Genomic DNA, 20,149 nt, shown 5'->3' on the forward strand with positions numbered 1-20,149 from the left:
ACCTGCTCTGATTCTCCACACCTTAGTACACATGCACTCACTCATTTACACACCCACACAGACATACACACACACACCCACACAGACATACCCACCCACCCACCCACACCCACACACACACCCACACCCACACCCACACCACACACACACACACACACACACACACACACACACACACACACAGACATCACACACACACCCACACAGACACACACACACACCCACACAGACATACACACAGACACACCCACACATAACCACACACAGACACACACACACATACACACACACAGACACACACACACACACACACACACCACCACACACACACATACACACAGACACCCACACAGACATACACACACACACACAACACCACACAGACACACACACATACACACACACCCACACAGACATACACACACACACCCACACAGACATACACACCCACACAGACATACACACACACACCCACACACACACACACAGATACACACACACAGACACACACACATTTACACACCCACACAGACATACACACACACATCCACACAGACACACACACACACACACACACCCTGATCTGTTTCACTGTCCCTGTGATTGTCTCCACCCCCTCCAGGTGTCGCTTATTTTCCCCAGTGTATTTATCCCTGTGTTTCCTGTCCCTCTGTGCCATTTCCTCTTGTATGTTTCCAATCAACCAGCGTTTTTCCCGTTCTCCTGCTTTTTGCATTTCTCCTTTTTCTAGTCCTCCCGATTTTGACCCTTGCCCGTTCCTGGACTTTGTACCCGCCTGCCTGACCATTCTGCCTGCCTTGACCTCGAGCCTGTCTGCCACTCTGTACCTCCTGGACTCTGATCTGGTTTTGACCTTTTTGCCTGTCCACGACCATTCTCTTGCCTAGTCTTTTCGGATGAATAAACATTGTAATACTCCAACCATCTGCCTCCTGTGTCTACATCTGGGTCTCGCCTTGTGTCATGATAATACAGACACACACACATCCACACGAACACACACACACACACATTGCACAACTACTGCTACCAGACTCTTATTATATGCTCAGTTTATACAAGGACCCCCCCCCCCACCCCCAATACTTGTGTAAATATTGTAGTATAAATTGTGCCTTCCTGTATTATAATTATGCAACTCAATATAGGAAGGTCTTCCTGTAACGTTTTTCGTCGTCTGAAGTAACAGAATCTGACCAAAGCGCAGCGTGGTAAGTGTTCATGCTTTTTATTGAAACTGAACACTATAACAAAATAACAAAGAGAATAACCGAAACCGAAACAGTCCTGTCAGGTGCAAAAACACTAAACAGAAAATAACTACCCACAAAAACCATGTGGGAAAAAGCTACCTAAGTATGGTTCTCAATCAGAGACAACGATAGACAGCTGCCTCTGATTGAGAACCACACCCGGCCAAACACAAAGAAATACAAAACATAGAAAATGAACATAGAATGCCCACCCAAATCACACCCTGACCAAACCTAAATAGAGACATAAAAAGATCTCTACGGTCAGGGCGTGACACTTCTAAATGTTTGGTTTACTCGTATTGTTATCTTTTATTATGCTCCAGTATCCAGAGCGTTTTGCCGTTTTGCATTACAGTGTGGTACGACAGTGTCACAGTACAGACAAAAGCCAGGGTGACAAGTCTGCTGAGAACTGCGTAAAGAACCTTTCTGGACAGCTACCACAAAAACATGCTGAGGACGGCAAACAAAATAGCAGAGGAAGGACTCCTCCCAACTCCGAGTTTGTGATCTTGCCATCCAGGAAACACTACAGACTCCCGAGTCTAAACTGGTCGGGTACAAAAACAAATTTGTGCCACACGCACTGACCCTTATGAAAAATAAGGAGGACATGGGGATGGACGTGCAATTGTTAAAAGTGATAAGGGAAATGTAACTGTGTAAAATAATCATGGAATCGTGGACATTGTAATGATAGGGTTGTGCAATAACATGAACTTGGACATTAAGGGGATGTGTTATATTGAGTGGATGTGGGGGGGCACAGTGATGTGGGGGGGGTGAGGGGGGGCACAGTGATTGTAATGGTGAAGGGAGGTGTAAGAGTCCTTAAGCTGTCATTTCTGTTTTGTTTTTCATGAATGTGTATGTATGATGTTGTCTATGCCATGTCTCTCACTCTCTCGCGGTGCATTTTCTTCTACGTAAAGCATTTATCTGTGGAAAATCAGACAAAGAAATATCTAACCTAATCTCTCTCTCTCTCCCCGTCTCTCTACGTCTCTCCTCCGTTCTCTCTCTCACACACACACACACGCGCACTATGCTTTAAATGGGATGTCTACATGGCACCTGGATCATAAACCATTGGCCAAACACCCACAATCTCAGACCTGTGTGGTGTGTGTGTGTGTGTGTGTGTGTGTGTTGTGTGTGTGTGTGTGTGTGTGTGGTGTGTGTGTGTGTGTGTGTGTGTGTGTGTGTGTGTGTGTGTGTGTGTGTGTGTTGTGTGTGGTGTTTGTGTGTGTGTGTGTTGTGTGTGGGTGTGTGTGCTGACCTGCTCTTGAATGTGTTGACCCATGCGTAGAGGAGCAACCTGTTGGCTCTCTCCTGTTTCTTCCTCACAGCCTCGGGGAGGATGCAGTCGATGGTCAGGAGGTCATGTTTGATCCTACTGCGAGCCAGGGAGGCTGCCAGCTTGGTCTTAAACCTACAACACACACAGGAAGAGAGAAGGTGTTCCAACAGACACTCATACCCCTCAGCTACCTACCAAAACAACACAGATACAGTACACCCCCCCCCCCCCTCATTTCCCTCTTACCTGAGGAGGCAGTTCTCCACCTCCCTGACTTCCTGTATCGAGCTCCTCCCCCTGGCATTCCCGAGGGAGGAACTTCCTGTCCTGGAAGTCGTAGAGCATCACCACCACCAGACTCATCTGGTCATCAGGCTGGAGGAAGAACGCAGCGTAGAGTTAGAATCCATAGATCAGACACACTTCAAAAGCCAACCGTATACTTGTCCAGAAACGGAAATAACAGCAGAGTTGGGGCTGGATAGAGAGAGAAGTTTTGCTTCAACAATCAACCGCACCAGAGTATCTACGGATAGAAATGTCACGCTCTAACAGTCAACTGCCAACAAACTGTCAGTCGGCCGAAGACAGAAAACAACAGATACAGCATAGGACGGATGAAGGAGTTGTTCTTCAACAGTTGGATGCCTACACCAGAGGGAGCACAGAGAGAGAGTAGAACGAATTGACACGGTTCAACAATCAACATTCTTTATCATCAAACCCCAGAGATCGCCGAGACACAGTAAGGATAATTCAATACTGCTATACACAGTAACTACCTGCAGAAACCCTCAAGAGATATCCCCTGAGAAGGCAGTTTGATGGGTTTATTGATTAGGCTAAGTGATTGACAGAGACGTGTAACTCCTATGGTTGTTTTGGGCAGTTACCCAGCGGTCCCCAGTCCTCCAGTCAGAGGCAGAGGGAGGGTGGTGGAGCAGCTTTGTGACGCCCTGCCAGGACCTGGCTCCTACCTCTTAATTAAACCCAGCAGGAAGACACACTCCATCTCTCCCTCTACCTCTCCCACCAGCTTATCACTCTCTCTTCCTCTCCCTCTCATACTTTCACGCTCTGTCACTCTATCCCTCTGTCACTCTATCCCTCCGTCGCTCCATCCCTCCCCTTTCTTCCTCTCTCTCCCTCAAGGGGTCGAGGGACACAGATCACATTAGTGGCAGATGGTGTTGCTCGGCAGCAACAGATTGCCATGGCGCCGCTGCAAGGCTAATGGAGCGAGACGCTACGCTAGGCTAACGCTAACTGCTCGGCTAAAGAACTAGCGCCAGCTCGTTATTCACTCAGGGGCTTTTAATCAGATTTTGGAAAGGTTGATATCAGAAACAGGTGCTGGGTCCGTCCCTATCTCCCCCTCCTTTCCCTGCATTCCTCTTTCCCCTCCCTCCGTCATCGCTCGCCTTCTACCAAGGTTGAACCCGAGGGGGGGGGGGGGGGGGTCGTCGTCCTGGGCTGCCTGGCAACAGCGTCCCGTGGATGGAAGTAAACAAGTCTGTTGTGTTGTCGCGTCACCCCTGCTGCCACGCTGTGACATCAGGCCTTAACACCCAACACTGACCACTTAACATTGGCCGTGATGGATGTGATGGACCAAGTAATGATAAAATGATGAGGTCTACAAAATACAGCGGTAGCTGCTATGCATGGTCTATCATCAGGAGAATACTGTGCAGTTTTGTCAGTTCAACTCCTATGCTTTGTCTCTCTGGTCACTGCATGGTCACTTCCCTCTATTTCCAGCCGCAGTGAGGTAGATCTAAGCCACATTTCTCTCTTCGCTGCAATCAAATACACTCCAGACTTTAGTTCCCCTCTTAGAAAAAAAGGCTTCCAAAAGGGATCTCCTGTGGGGACAGCCGAAGAACCCTTTTAGGTTCTAGATGGCACCTTTCCTTTCTATCCCCATCCCTCTCTCCTTTTTTACGTCTCCCTCGGCACCCCGCTCCTCCTCTTTCTGTCAAGGTTGAACTTTATAGATGCCAGGGGTGTAAAATGAGGTGAGAGTGAGTTCTGAAGAGAGCCTCATTGTGTCTGGCCTTTATTGTCTCCTGGTGGGATGCAGAATAACGACCTGCCACCCCACCATAGAGAAGACCCATTCATTCCAGGCAAGGCCATATTTCACACAGGTACTACAGTAAGTCTGTGCGTGTCATGCGTGTGTGTGTGTCTGTCTGTGTGTGTGTGTGTGTGTGTGTGTGCGTGCTTATGGATGAATTCCAGTTTGCCCTCACATTACCATCTCCATCATTATCATTACCATCATCTCTACTCTAACATCACAAGCCTGTTTCTTTTAAACTACAGCGAGGCAAAAGTACACTCAAAAACCATCCCAGACGCCAATCTTGATTTACGTAAATGAGTAGGGAGGCGTTGTTTTACAGTGCCACTACCTCTCGGTTCATGGCTGCCGTGGGAACCTTCTCTTTACGTCTACACAGTGCACTGCTAATTGTATTGGGCTCACAGCCCAGACAACCGCTCCCAGAGACAGAGAGAGGAGGGATACGTATCGACCAGAATACACTCAGACCCGCTGAGCGGCGGGCACGCAGACCCAGCAGCCCAGGGCGTCATGTAGAGCATCCTGATCCCATCACTAATGGAGTGTTTCTGGTTGAGAAAAGCAACAAAGCAACAAACAACCGACTAGCCGAGTTCTCGTTGTTCTCTCAGATGTGCAGCACCAAATTGCTTTGTGATGTGAAGAAAAGGCGTTCCATCGATATATAATAATCGGTATCACAGTTACAGATTAGTGGTATGAAAAGCATGCGGAGCTGAACAAAGAGTTTGTACAACAAGGAGAACAGCGGGACATGAATATTGAGAGCTCTGAAGTACCGCTGTGGAGTCAGGACGTTAGTTAGAGAAAGCCAAAACCGGTTGAAACAGATCTCGAACTTCCACCTCCCTGGGTGAAGCTCTATGTTTCACTCACCATTGGCTGAGAGAGGTAAAAGCAGCTGTCAATCATGATGTCCTCCAGGAGCTCTTGGTCTGTGGGGGGAGGAGCATAGAGAATGTTTCAATAGTGTAACTCGTAGACAGGTAAGTAAGAGGTCATGTGAGAGAGAGAGAGAGAGAGAGAGAGAGAGAGAGAGAGAGAGAGAGAGAGAGAGAGAGAGAGAGAGAGAGAGAGAGAGAGAGAGAGATGAAGAAGAAGAAGGTGAGAATTAATATTTCCATTATATGGAGATAATGGTTCAGGATCTTGCCAATCTCATCTCTATCTTTATTATCTCTATCTCTAATTATCTACACAGACCAGCCCAGACCAGACAGGATCATTTGGAACATGCCTGATAGAATTACACACATAACCCAATGAAATAAATGACTAGGGCTGAGACTCCATATCTAATACTGAGCTCTTGTCTAGAAAGGAGATAGGGAGAGACAGCGAGAGAGTTCTCGCAGGCAGCAGGAATAATCTCACTATAATTTGAAACGCTAATTCAATTAGATGAGGATTTTTTTATTCACACGATTAAACGCTCATTTGTATTTTAATGGAGTTAATCAGAGATTTAATTGAGTTAATTTACCATAATTCATTTACTATGTCTGAAATTAGAGCCTCTGTGACACTGATGACACTTATTAATCACACATTGCTGGTCATGTAATCAGTGGCTGTAATACCAGGATACATGCCCTGTGCATTGCTCTCATTAGAGACCAAGGTCTTGTAGGCTACTTACCAGCTATCTGAGAGAGATCTGCAGTTCCTAATGTGTTTTTCTCTTCTCTCTGCCCTAGCTGAGATATCATGAAGGGAACATCTGTCTCCCTTGACAACAGGATGTTTTATTCTGACCCACACAGCCTCGCGCACGCCGCACACACACACACACACACACACACACACACACACACACACACACACACACACACACACATCTTATACACATCTAGATGTGTATAAGAGACAGCACACACACACACACACACACACACACACACACACACACACACACACACAAGAGTATGTGAGCGGAGCGAGGAGTGGAGTGTGCCAAATTTGACTGGAGCGTCGGCATTCTCACCCGCTCCAGTAGCGCTTGCTTCACGAGCATTTCACGGGCACTTCTCGGGCACTTCTCGGGCACTTCACAGGCACTTCTCGGGCACTTCACGGGCACTTCACGGGCACTTCACGAGCACTTCACGGGCCATTCACGGGGCATTTCACGGGCACTTCCCGAGCACTTCCCGAGCACTACACGGGCACTACACGGGCACTTCACGGGCACTTCACAAGCTCTTCAAGAGCACTTCACGGGCACTTCACGGGCACTTCACGGGCACTTCACGAGCACTTCACGAACACTTCAGGAGCTCATGGCATGCCGGCCCAGCATGCATTTGTAATCTACTCGTGTGTTGCTATGGCCCCATGCTTTAGCTCCTGTCATGGAGTTCTCTAAATGTTTTCATAAGGAAACTGATAAAACACACAGGTGAACAAAGACGAGGAGGACCACGAGCAAGAGAGGGAGTGAGGTGATGTAGTGTCCACAACTAAAGAACCATTGTGGAATCTGAAAAGACAGGTATCCCGAAAGCATGATGGTGTCCTTAGTACGTGCACATGCCAACAGAAAGGAACCAGGTGGGTAGCTAGCTAAGTGTAGCAAAGCGAATCACTGTAGCAAAGTATTTATTAACTAAAAATCTGATCTGTTAAAAGTTTCGTTCATTTTCATTCTATTATCTACACAATAGGCCATCCTTGATTTTGGCCCAATAGGCCTGTCATTTTACCTCTTTCAAGGAGCTTTCCGTTTTGATAGGGTTATAGTACCTAAAACCCTTTAGGCCTACCTACAGAAGAAACTGAAAACAACTACACATCCCTGCCCAGCCTGGCAAGAGTGGCCCGAACGGTGTTTAGTATTCCCAGTGGCTCTGCAAGCACTGAGAGGGCATTCTCCACTGCTGGCCTGATCTCCATGCACCATCGCATGAGCCTGAAGCCAGAGACTCCGGACAAACTCATGTTTCTAAAAATGAATTCAAAGGCACTATAGATGGAGCCTAATTATTTTTCGTTTAATTTGTAATGAATTCTAAGTGAGTCACAGCCTATATGTGCAATTTACTGTATATACTATTAACAACAACAACATTTTGTTTAAACGCTGAGCGCTTAATGCCCCTACCAGCCTAGTGTGTCGCACCCGCAAATGCTTCACAACGTATTTTTTTTGTAGGCTATAGCCTTGAAATAATATAAATAATATAGCCTAAATAATTCATTTTCGTTCCCTCTTTGGCTCCCTGTCTGGCTCCTGACMTATTTAGAGTGTTTATATGCTGTTTAATACGACATGCAGCTTATTTGAAATGATGAGCGCTTCTTACAGTCACCTTTCGCTGTTGTTTTCCTGTTGTCTACTTTTCATTCAAATCATATGGTTTGGTTTCAATACTTCAAAGCCAAATGGTAGGTCCAGGTAGTCACAAAAATAGATGGGTGTTGGTTAAATTGTGATTTTAATGTTATGGAGCGAATTTGGAGCGGCAGTTTTTCCTTCTCTTTTGAGCGAGGAGCGGGATTTCTGACCGCTCAACTCCGCTCACATACTCTGACATACACTCACAGTCTCACACACACGCAGCCTCGGACACGAAGCCTCGGACACGCGCAGCCTCGGCCACGCAGCCTCGGCCACACGCAGCCTCGCTCACACGCAGCCTTGGCCACGCAGCCTCAGACACGCAGCCTCGGACACACGCAGCCTCGGACACACACAGCCTCGTTCACACACGCAGCCTCGTTCACACACGCAGCCTCGTTCACACACAGCCTCGCTCACACACAGCCTCGTTCACACACAGCCTCGTTCACACACAGCCTCGCTCACACACAGCCTCACACTCACACACACACACACACACACAGCCTCACACACACACAGTCTCACACACACAGCTTCGCACACACACAAACAAACAGACTCACACATTCTGGTTCCCAGTGTCCCCAGAACCACAGGCTTTCTCCTTCAACTCCAAAGAAGGGAGAGCAAACAGCAACACATCTGCTTTATCTTGGATTAGGGAACACCTGTTTTTAAACCCCCTCAGTTTTGCAATGTGTTTTCACCACATATTGGAAAGGGAAGCACGGCAGCTTTATCCAAAACGCACATGTTCCAGGTAATCTTGATAGAACAGCATTTTCCTTATTTTCAAAATCCTCTTTATCCCATTGAGAAGGCGAAAATGAAATGGGGCAGACGGGAAGGGTTTTGAGTGTGTGCTGTGATGTGATGTGTGTGTGTGTGTGTGTGTGTGTGTGTGTGTGTGTGTGTGTGTGTGTGTGTGTGACGTGTGTGTACACAATGGCTGTGCTGCCCTGATTAACCTCTAATCTTAAAAGACACACCTGAGTCCTATCTAACTGCCACTGGGACACCATGGCAACAACATACACCGCTGTTAACCTACCATAACATCACAAATCACGCCAACCGTCTGCTCAACGGGCTAAACAGATGAAGGCTAGATAAAAGGGTGCAAAAAAACACACATGTATACACACACGCACGCGCACACACACACACACACACACTAAAGACAGTGTCAGTGATTGGGCCTATACTCCTTGCATGATTTACGGCAGCGTCAGGTCAATGAGTGTTTCGATCATAGCAGCAGAAGGTCTTAAAGATAAGCCTAGCAACATGGCCGCCTTGCCTGACCCTACAGTACAGGAGGAAAGCACAGACCCAGAGGGGAGGAGATGGTGTGATGATGATGCGGTATATATATATATATGTGGAGGTCATTATCCTCTCTGGTCTATAAATCAGCCTAGGGAGGACTGAGGAGTAAAACACAGTAAATTCACATATAAATCTCTCATACCAGAAGCTATTACACATCAGGGGCAGCGCTGAGCTGAGGTGTAAGCACCTAAATATCGASCTATAAGCTTCGGGTAGGAGTTGCCCTTATGCACAGATCTAGGATCAGCGTACCCTCCCCAAATCCTAGCCTTAACCTTTAAGGGTAAAAATGCCAAACTGATCTTATACCAGTGTCTAGGGGCAACTTCATGACAACCTAGGATGAGGCGCTACTCTCTAACCAATTGTTTGAGTTTGTGTCGTGTGGCCCTCGTCCAGGTAACAAACTAACTAAGGCCAGTGAGTGATGATGAACACGGTCAAATAAATCCACACAGGAGCGCTAGAAGGCCTGAATACAACCCCACTTGGCCTTATTCAGCTCTTTGTCTCGMAGTATTCCACATCGGTACACTCCATTTCACATGAATCTAAAAGAAGCTCTGCCAACAAACCCCCGAGTCTCTATTCAGGCGAGCTGAGCAGAACCCTTGGACAGGATGGCAGCGTTAAATAGCTTACATATTATCAACCTGCAATGTTTGATATTTGCTGAAGCGTCTCGGGGTAAAGTGCCATGCTCTTAGCCAAGGGCAGAAATGACATGTTCCCTCTCTCTCGCTCTCTCCCTCCCACGGTCTGAAACAAGGAGCCCCCCCCAAGTCAAATAAACCTACTCCCTGCCTACTCCGGCCACATATCAGCTCTGTGCTGTGACATGGCTGCTGGCTACTACGGACAAAGAGACAGGAGTGGGCCTCGGAGGAATGGAGAACAGAGAGAGGGAATGGAGAGAGAGGGAGGGATGGATGGGGGGGGAATCCCACCTCTCTCTCTTTCTCTCTCCGTTGAGCAAATTATTTGTCTGAGACCAGGGACATGAAGAGATGTGATCAACCCTCCAAGATTCAAGGTGATGACTGGGGCGCTGGTGAAGAATAGAGAAAAAGAGGAGAACGAGAAGGAGGAAAAGAGTGGTGGGGCGGAGCCAGAAAGAGAGAGGGGGAAATAAAATAAGAGGGGAGGAAAAGAGAGAACTAGAATGAGGGAGGAGGGGGAATGACACAGAAATAGATCACTGTAATCTAGATATTCCTAGATACCCAGGTAATAATTTCCCTTTGGTTTCACACTTAAGAGGTTCACAGTGGGTCATCTCGTACACTGCAGCAACACACACTACCACCAGGCCCCCTCTAAACTAAACCACCTCCATCCAATGAACATCAGGCCATCCGCCTCCTCTATGCTCGATTCAGTTCAGTTCTTTTGTGTGAATGAGTGGGGTGACGTCGTCAGAAATCACTGCCCAACACACAAGTCTACATTACTGTAATAATGACTGCATTACGGGAACACTTGACTTTGTCCTCTGTGTGTCGTTATGGGGTTTAGGGCTACTTTTGATTTGAATGGATAAGAGTTATAATCACATGATCAATACAAGGGCTCATTGGCATTTTGCTCGCCGGGTTTTTGCTGCCTAAGCTTTTTTTTTTTTTTTTTTAATGTTAACAACTGACCTCAGCTYGATGTTGGATCATTGTCATTCCCAGGCTGTGCGTGTAAGACGCATCCAGTGTGTTGTGTATATCGATCTCTGCAACCTGAAGTCATCCCGCTCATCGGAGGACAGTGGGGGAGATTAAGGCGTCTTTCTCAGCTGTGTCATTTCATTGGTTAGCAATATATTTTTTGAAACGCAACAATTGTGACCGAATCTGATGTGTTGGACAAATARGCTGTGTACATCTTCACCACACCAAGCAATCTTGGCTACAGTAGGACAGCATTGACACAGTTCAGGCACAATTACAATGTAGCGATCCACCTCCTTTTGTCTTTTGTAATAATGACGGACATTCTATCGACCAGCCAGAAAATGTCCTTATTTTGCAAATGAATTCTGCCGCAGACATTGTAGGCACGTCCCATTATAAACAGTGAGCCACATCCAAATTGTAAACGACTACAATTAGGAGGGGAGAAAAATGTGACACATCTGTGGTGATTATTGTACGGACCTACCCAGCGTCAGCCTCTGCTAGTCAATAACCCGTTCATTTGCTGTACATTTTTATCTCCAGAACATTATCCCACTATCTGGTGCTCTCCAAATGAACTCATTCCAGGGATATGAGGGTAGGAAAGACGGGGGAGAATCAGAATGAGGTGGAACTGATAACATGACACTTATTAAACAAAAAATGGGATTGAAATGAGAGAGAGAAAAAATCGACTTACCTATTTTTTCCCCTGGAAATAAGGACTCCAAGCCATAGAAATGAATAGAGACAAGCGATACTATACTAAATATAGAGGTAAGATAGGATCTCAGACCTCTTCCATCCAACACGGTGTGCCCTATTTTGTTGTATGACCTTTGAACTTCTAGCCTGACGACTCACACTAAATTCTTCCAATGTTCTGTTGTTCGCCACATACACTATATATACAAATGTATGTGGACACCCCTTGAAATGAGTGGATTTGGCTATTTCAGCCACACCCGTTGCTGACTGGTGAAGAAAATCGAGCACCCAGCCATGCAATCTCCATAGACAAACATTGGCATTAGAATGTGCCACCATCATAGGATGCCACCTTTTCAACGAGTCAGTTCGGCAATTTTCTGCCCTGCTAGAGCTGCCCTGGTCTACTGTGCTGTTATTGTGAAGTGGAAACATCCAGGAGCTACAACGGCTCAGCTGCGAAGTGGTAGGCCACACAAGCTCACAGAACGGGACCGCCGAATRCTGAAAGCAAGTAAAAATCATCAGTCCTTGGTTGCAACACTGACTACCGAGCTCCAAACTGCCTCTGGAAGAAACGTGAAATGGGTTTCCATGGCCGAGCAACCGCACACAAGCCTAAGATCAAAATGAGCAATGCCAAGCATCAGCTGGAGTGGTGTAAAGCTCGCCACCATTGGACTGTGGAGCAGTGGAAACAGATTCTCTGGAGTGATGAATCATGCTTCACCATCTGGCAGGCCGACGGATGAATCTGGGTTTGGCGGATGACAGGAGAACACTACCTGCCCGAATGCATAGTGCCAACTGTAAAGTTTGGTGGAGGAGAAATAATGGTCTGGGGCTGTTTTTCATGGTTTGGGCTAGGCCCCTTAGTTCCAGTGAAGGGAAATCTTAACACTACAGCGTACAATGACATTCTAGACGATTCTGTGCTTCCAACTTTGTGGCAACAGTTTGGGGAAGGCCCTTTCCTGTTTCAGCATGACAATGCCCCTGTGCACAAAGCAAGGTCCATACAGAAATGGTTTGTCGGAATCTGTGTGGAAGAACTTGACTGGCCTGCACAGAGCCCTGACCTCAACCCCATCGAACACCTTTGGGATGAATTGGAACGCCGACTGTGAGCCAGGCCTAATCGCCCAACATCAGTGCCTGACCTCACTAATGCTCTTGTGGCTGAATGGAAGCAAGTCCCCACAGCAATGTTCCAACATCTAGTGGAAAGCTTTCCCAGAAGAGTGGAGGCTGTTATAGCAGCAAAGGGGGGACCAACTCCATATTAATGCCCATGACTTTGGAATGAGATGCTCGATGAGCAGGTGTCCACATACTCATGTAGTGTACTTTAGTCTGAGACTGCCATCATTGAAGTTGTTTGTGGTGATGAGCGGCACGAGGGGCGCTGTACAAAACAAAGTCATGAGGGATAGGATCGTCTCTAACCAATCAGAGTATCAAAGCCAATGACACATTTTCAAACTGCCGTTTTAACCACGCGTGTTCTAGCTCTGGCCAACCCATTGGTTTCTGGGCCAATCAGATGGCCCTGAATGTTATTCGCACTCGGTGAAGGGTCGGGGAGGTACTCAGATCCAGACTCACTGCGGAGAAGAAACTAACGTCTGTGGGCGTGGCGTAACGTTTGGCCGGAGCAAGGAGTCTGGGGTAGCCAGGAAACGTAACTCCTGCTTTCACAACCACTTTTACAGTTGCAGCAGGGAAGCAATGGAGCTCGAGTTAGTCTGATATGCAAACCCGGACCTCAACAAGCAAGCCTAATCTAGAGAGATGAAAGCCCCTCTCACATGGGGAGAGCAGGAGAAATCGATTCCATCTCCTGGGCTGCACTGACAGTCCTCTAACCTTCCCGTCCCTTAACGCCATGGTGATTACACGCCCTGTGTGTTTGGCAGCCGCAGACCTGCCCCCCCCCTGTCCTTGGTTTCACAGATGATAAATAAATATATATGTGAACAATTGATTTGTAACATCCCACTGAATTCCCCATGGCCATTCAAAGGGATTTTCCCTTGCACTTTTCCCTCCATCAATCTATCAGGATTCAATTCCACCTGTCAATTAATGTCCCTAACACTATTCATTCTCATTTTCAAATGGCCGTTTGTTTGCTTTTGTTGCTTTTCTCTTGCATGCGTGGCTCAAGACAACCTCGTCCAATCATATGCAGCGGAATGGGGACCCATCATACATACGTACATACTGTAATCAATTAAGGAGGAAAATATAGAATGAAGGAGAAAGGATAGTAAACCTTTCTAAGTAGACATTTCCCCATAGCCTACAGTCCTATCTGCTGTTCACTTACATTTGAGTGTGTTGAAGGCCAGCTCATACGAGCTGCGTTGGTACGCCTCATCCTTGGCCTCAGGCAGGGGCAGCCCCGCCCGCTTGCCATAACTGACTAATCGGTGGGCAGCAGGCTTCTCCAGGTGAGTGTTCTGAAAGATGACTGCTGCCAGCAGGTAGACAGGGTCTGGGAAGCCCAAGTGGCCCTCGTCAGGTGTGGGGGGTTCTGGAGGCAGCTCTGGGGTCTCCTCCTGCCCAAGGCCAGATCCATCCAGCAGGCTCAGGTCTTTGAGGCTGGATATCTGAGAGCCACCAGCTGTCTTGGATATAGACGACTGTCGTGAGTGTCCTGTGTTTTTTTTCACCATCTTGTTATGGTTGCCTGGTTCTAACAAGGCTCACCTCAAGAACACGACCCAACTCCTGTCCCTCCACTCAGGCCCTGAAAAGACAAAAACACCCACATACTGTACACTGGAGACACACTGTAACTGTGAGTTAAGGGTTCAAGCCAAGAAAGGATATACAAAATTATGTWAAAAAAAAWTTTTTTTTATAAAAGTATAATAATAAACCACCAGGACTACTACTACTACTTATGACACAAAGACAATCATGACAAAAAATACAGGCTTCTAATTGTACAATTGCAACGCTGCTGCTGAAATGTGTTGACGTTACAACGTAACAACAATTAGAGACAAATGGTAGGCTACAGTACGATTTTCTTGAATAGTAAACGTACGGTATAGTGGTTGCGGTCTTTACCTTCAGAGGGGGAGACGTCTTCAGAACTTTTCTGTCTCAGGTATCCAGTAACCAGCAGCAAACATAGTCATATTTCCTTATGTCGAAGCAGATGTTTGGGCTACGTGACCAAAACTGAGACCTAACCTGAGCACCTACAATCTGGCTGTCTTCTTTTCGCGATGGGCGGACTCCTGGAGATGTTCTTTAACTTGGCAATAAAAAATGCTGGAGAAAATACCTAGTCGTTTTACTCTCAAAAGTGAGACACAGTAGATCTACTAGCAAATTAAAAAGCTAGCTAGCTTGCTAGAAGTAATCAGAAAACTTCCTCAAGTAGCTAGCAGTATTTTTGTGGAACTCCTTGGATCAGCGAGCTACCATCACCATGGTAACTATATGCTAATTTCCTGGAATCCAAGATTTATGCGGGAGTAGCCTACTACGTTCAATTTGACAGATAAGAATACCTACATTTCAGTAACACAGACACGACTTGAATGTTTAATCAAATKTGCCATAGCATAGCCTACTATCTCTCTAGTCTAATGCCCCTTTTCTGGCATTTCATTGCTTTCCACATGGCCTCCATCCCGGACCCAAAACCTGGCAGTGGTAATAGGTGGCACCCAGTCTCTTTCATCTGYCTAGGCATCTCCCAAACTACGCCATGCCAGAGAGGAAGGGGCAAAGCGAGAGGATTAACTACGCCCAAAATCTGTCGGCGCGAGAATACAGCAATAAGAAGACAAAGTGGTGTATATGACAGTGTCTAATTTGGTAAGCAAAAAAATGGAATACTAATTTACTACGTAAGGCTTATTTGATCTAATAGAAGTTTCGTAATGATTATGTTGTTAGAAATGTATTGCTATAAGTGGAYGCACGTGGCATTCTGGCAACTTTGAGAAATAAACTGGTTGTGTAGGTTGCACGCTGTGCGTATCTGCCCTCTCATRGGCTAGAATGAGCAAAAACGTAAATGCAACATGTAAAGTGTCACTCACATTTTGAGCACACATTTGTTTACATTCCTGTTAGTGAGCATTTCTCCTTTGCCAAGATAATCCATCCACCACMATTGACATATTTCCTTATATGAACTGTAAATCTTTGAAATTGTTGCATGTTGCGTTTATATTTMTGTTGTTAGTGCTTAGTGGACTATCTTCGCAATGTAATAGATCATCTTTGGGGCACACATGACTAATAATCCTAATAATTGCTTCAGCGGTCACATTTTAAATCTTGAACATATTTCTAACTTTTTTATAGTTATTATTATTATTTGGAACGCTATTTACTGTACAGCATTACTAGAAAAGCCATAAAAACTTAAAAACTTGCAGACCAGTCTGGAATAYGTTTCTTGTATACAGCTTTTTGATAACATAACATTTATACATTATAAAGCTACCCTTGTTAAAACTCCCATTGTTAAAGGAGCTTCCTGGAACATTGTTGCATTATCATTTCAGAAAAGGTCCAAAATACATCTGCAGTAATGGAATTATAGTGTTTCACAATAAAAAAAAACATTTGTCATTGTTTTGGGCCCTCACTAAATTGCATTCTGATGGTGCAGCTTTCCTATTAAAAAGCATGAGCTAATGCAGATCCAAAAACGTTTGTAGAGGTGCTGACTAACAGAGATATAAAAATAAAGAAAGTCGCACACTATGAATAGTGCTGAATTTGCCATCTTGTTGAAAGAGACTGCGTGCTGACCGCTCTGATGAACTCTCATTCTGCCTTTGAGTCATAACTTGAGAAGTACAGATGTATCATGTAAAAATAAATCAATGGTTATTTGCGTGTGAAAATGTTATGGGATGCATTTGCCAGTCCATCCAGGATTTTGCGATTCTGCGATCCTATTTTTTGTTGTTGCAAAATCAACAATTTCCCAGCTATTATGCAAAGGCTTCCAAATTTGATAAATCACTGCACTATTAGGCCTAATGCATAAAACAGTTAAATCRTAAAACACAAGACAAATAACAAAATAATGACACAAACTGAACAACTAAAAAGCACACTAAGGAAAAGCAAAGCTAAAAAGATGTGATTTAAGATATCTATTAAATATGTCCAGTTTTKCCCCCCCCTCAGGTTCTCTGCAGGCTATTCCAGAGGCAGGGGGCATAATAACTAAAGGCTGCCTCTCCATGCCTCTTGGTCCTAGGCTTTGGGATAGTTAAAAGGCAAGTGCCAGAGGACCTGAGGGACCTACTGGGTACATAACTTAAAGCATATCTGATATGTATCGGGGTGCACAAGAATGTCTATTTATTGACAAACCAATAGAATAATCTTTAAATTAATTATAAAAACTCACAGGCAGCCAGTGCAGAGACCTTAAAATTGGTGTAAAAAAMTGGTCAGTACCCGTGCTGCAGCATTCTGTATGTTTTGCAGTTGACCAATGGCTTTCTTGGGTAGACCAGCCATGAGAGCATTACAGTAGTCAAGCCTGCTTGTAATAAAAGCATGGATGAGTCTCTCTGTATCAGCCTGAGAGAGAAACGGCCTGAGAGAGAAACTCAGGTTGTAAAAAGCTATTTTGGTCACATTCCTAATGTGTGATTCGAAATTTAGTTCAGAATCTAAAATAACACCTAGGTTTTTTACCTGGTGTTTTATCTTTATTGCTAAAATGTGCGGCTAGATTTTCTCTCTGTGCTTTGACTCCAACAACAAGTACTGCGGTCTCGTCTTAGTTTAGCTGAAGGAAGTTGTATTAAAATCACTAATACAGTCTAATCATTTATCCATGGAGGTAAAATCCTCTGGTGACATAGAAATGTGAAGGTGTGTATCATCTGTGTAGCGGTGAAAATCAATGCCGTGCTTTCTGATAACGCTGCCAAGGGGTAACATATATAAACTGAACAGTACCGGACCCAAAATCGAACCTTATGGAATGCCACATGTGATATGTATCTTCTCTGAGTTATGTTCACCAAGGGTGACAAAAAACTCTCGACCGGTTAAAGAAGTCCTAAAACAATTTAGAACTGCACCGGAGAGGCCAAACCCACCTKTCCAGAAGGACATCATGGTCAACAGTGTTGAATGCAGCACTTTAATCTAAGGACAGAGAGCTGTTTGGCATCTGTGTTGGCTCTAAGATCATTTACCACTTTAACTAAAGGGCACATGTCAAACTTCTCATCAGGTCTTGCTTGACTCATACCCAGCCTATTGTTGGTTGTCTTATCTCTGAAATGTGCTGTAAACTCCTCACATTTAGATGTGGAGGAAAGTTCACATAGGTTTGCGGGGGTAGGACTTATCAGGCCATCAATTGTCGAGAAGAGCACTCTCAAATTATTCTGATTAATAGTGATAAAGTTAGAAAAATGAGCCCGTCTGGAATTTCTAATTGCCTTCTTATACAGTGCATTCGGAAAGTATTCAGACCCTTTCACTTTATGATGATCAATGGAAACAGGATGCACCTGAGCTCAATTTCGGAGTCTCATAGCAAAGGGTCTGAATAGTTGTGTAAATAAGTTATTTCTGTTTTTGTTTTTTTTACATTTGAAAAAAATATTTGAAAACTGTTTTCTCTTTGTCATTATGCGGTATTGTGTGTAGATTGATGAGGAATATMTTTTATTTAATACATTTGAAAATAAGGCTGTAACATAACAAAATGTGGAAAAAGTGAAGGGGTCTGAATACTTTCCGAATGGATTGTATATGCCAAGTTGCTCTCTCAGAATATCATAATGGACCTGCAACTTTGACTTTCTCCACTTCCACTCTGCCTTTTTGCAATTTCTCTTTAATTTATTAGTTTCCTCACTCATCCAAGGGGATCRTCGTTTGGATGTGGCCTTTTTTCAACTTTACTGGAGTTATGGCATCAATGGTTACCCTTAATTTGTTATTAAAGTTTCAACTAAATCATCACAAAAGGAAGGCAGAATAGGTGGTGGAGTATTGTTCATACATTCAATACAATTTGCATCAACTTCAGAGGTAAGATAGTGTTTCTCAATAATGCTATGGGCAACAATGTAATAAAAAATACACAGTGGTGATTAGATAAAGCAACATCAACAATAGAGGATATGTTAATAGAAAGCCCCCTTGGTAATAACCAGGTCCAGAGTATGGCCACGGTTATGGGTGTGSATAGTAACATGTTGGATAAAGTCCATAGAGCTCAAAAGATTAATAAATTCAATGACCTTGGAGTCAGTCTCTTTGTCAACATGAATATTAAAATCGCCCAACACAATGATTTTATCTTAGTTCTCAAGGACAATAGACAATAGTCAGAGTATGAAAAGCCGTAGTCCGAGGAGAGGCTTCAATAAGAGCGGCACTACAGTCTGATGACAGCCATGTTTCAATGAGAAACATGCAATTAACTTTGMGCTCAGTCATGAAGTCATTCACGAGAAAGGTTTTACTTGTGATTGCTCTAACATTTCAAAGCGCCATATTCAATGAGTGTGGGCCACTCTGCCTCTGGGGTGTCTGCCTCCAGGTAGCCAAAGGAATAACAACCGAATTATTAACATTATAACCACGTTTTCTGACAGTCTCGAATCTATCAGAATGGTAGGAGATAACAGTATGTATAAACTCACATGAAGGCCCGAGATGAAGGAACATAAATTAGGTTACTCACAATAACCATAGTGCCATTTCTACAGGAGTTGATATGCTTTCCAAATCCTCTTTTGCTCATTCTGACAGGGAGGACTAGAGCACTACCAGACCACGTCTGTCAGTCTCTAAAACAGTTTGCGATGTTGCTGGAAATAATCCTGGAACCACTGCGGTTAGGTTGAATCCCGTCTCTTTTAAAAAAGTGCTGGTTGCTCCCACAGCAAATCAAAGTTGTCACAAAAAGGGACATTCCTGTTGTTGCAAGCTTATTCAGGTGCTCATTCAGGGTAAAGAAAAGGCTGAAATGTTCCGAACCCCTTCAGTAGCACGGGAGAGGGCCAGAGATAAGTATTCTCTTCCCTGTGCTCGCGAGGGTGTTTAAAAAAAAAAGGTGTAGTTCTCCATCTGATCACCTAAAACGAAGGTCTTTAAAACCTATGTGAGTGACGATGGGGTCAATCCATTGTTAACAGTTGTGTTGTTGGCTCAGTCTTTAATGGTATTCCCAAATGAAGGAGTGTGGCTTTCAGCATCMTCATCACAAGCTCCACAAACCGTGATGGCTTGCCAACTTCAACATGTCATCACCCCCCGTTCCTGAAGAGTGACTTCAACCCTGGTTTCAGCCAAATGCAGCCTAGAAGATACTGCTGTGGGAATCTACCTCTCTCTTGTTATTACATTTTTTTTCATATTAAACACTTTTTCCACATGTTGTAGTGTTACAGCCTGACATTTTTACAGATTAATAAAACA

At 44.9% G+C, this 20,149-nt stretch overlaps 1 protein-coding gene across 1 annotated transcript in view; it reads right to left on the reverse strand.

The window, feature by feature from the left end:
• Nucleotides 1-15,467, reverse strand: part of LOC111965616 (putative methyltransferase NSUN7) — a 45,866-nt gene extending 30,399 nt beyond the window's left edge. The window contains 6 exon segments of the mRNA XM_023989769.2: nt 2,557-2,709; nt 2,824-2,861; nt 2,863-2,952; nt 5,543-5,601; nt 14,040-14,462; nt 14,789-15,467. Of these exon segments, the coding sequence (XP_023845537.2) occupies nt 2,557-2,709; nt 2,824-2,861; nt 2,863-2,952; nt 5,543-5,601; nt 14,040-14,388 (689 nt within the window). The 5' untranslated portion in view covers nt 14,389-14,462; nt 14,789-15,467.
• Nucleotides 15,468-20,149: the final 4,682 nt, after the last annotated feature.

The sequence above is a fragment of the Salvelinus sp. IW2-2015 genome, linkage group LG6.2, assembly GCF_002910315.2.
Source record: "Salvelinus sp. IW2-2015 linkage group LG6.2, ASM291031v2, whole genome shotgun sequence".
Taxonomy (NCBI): domain Eukaryota; kingdom Metazoa; phylum Chordata; class Actinopteri; order Salmoniformes; family Salmonidae; genus Salvelinus; species Salvelinus sp. IW2-2015.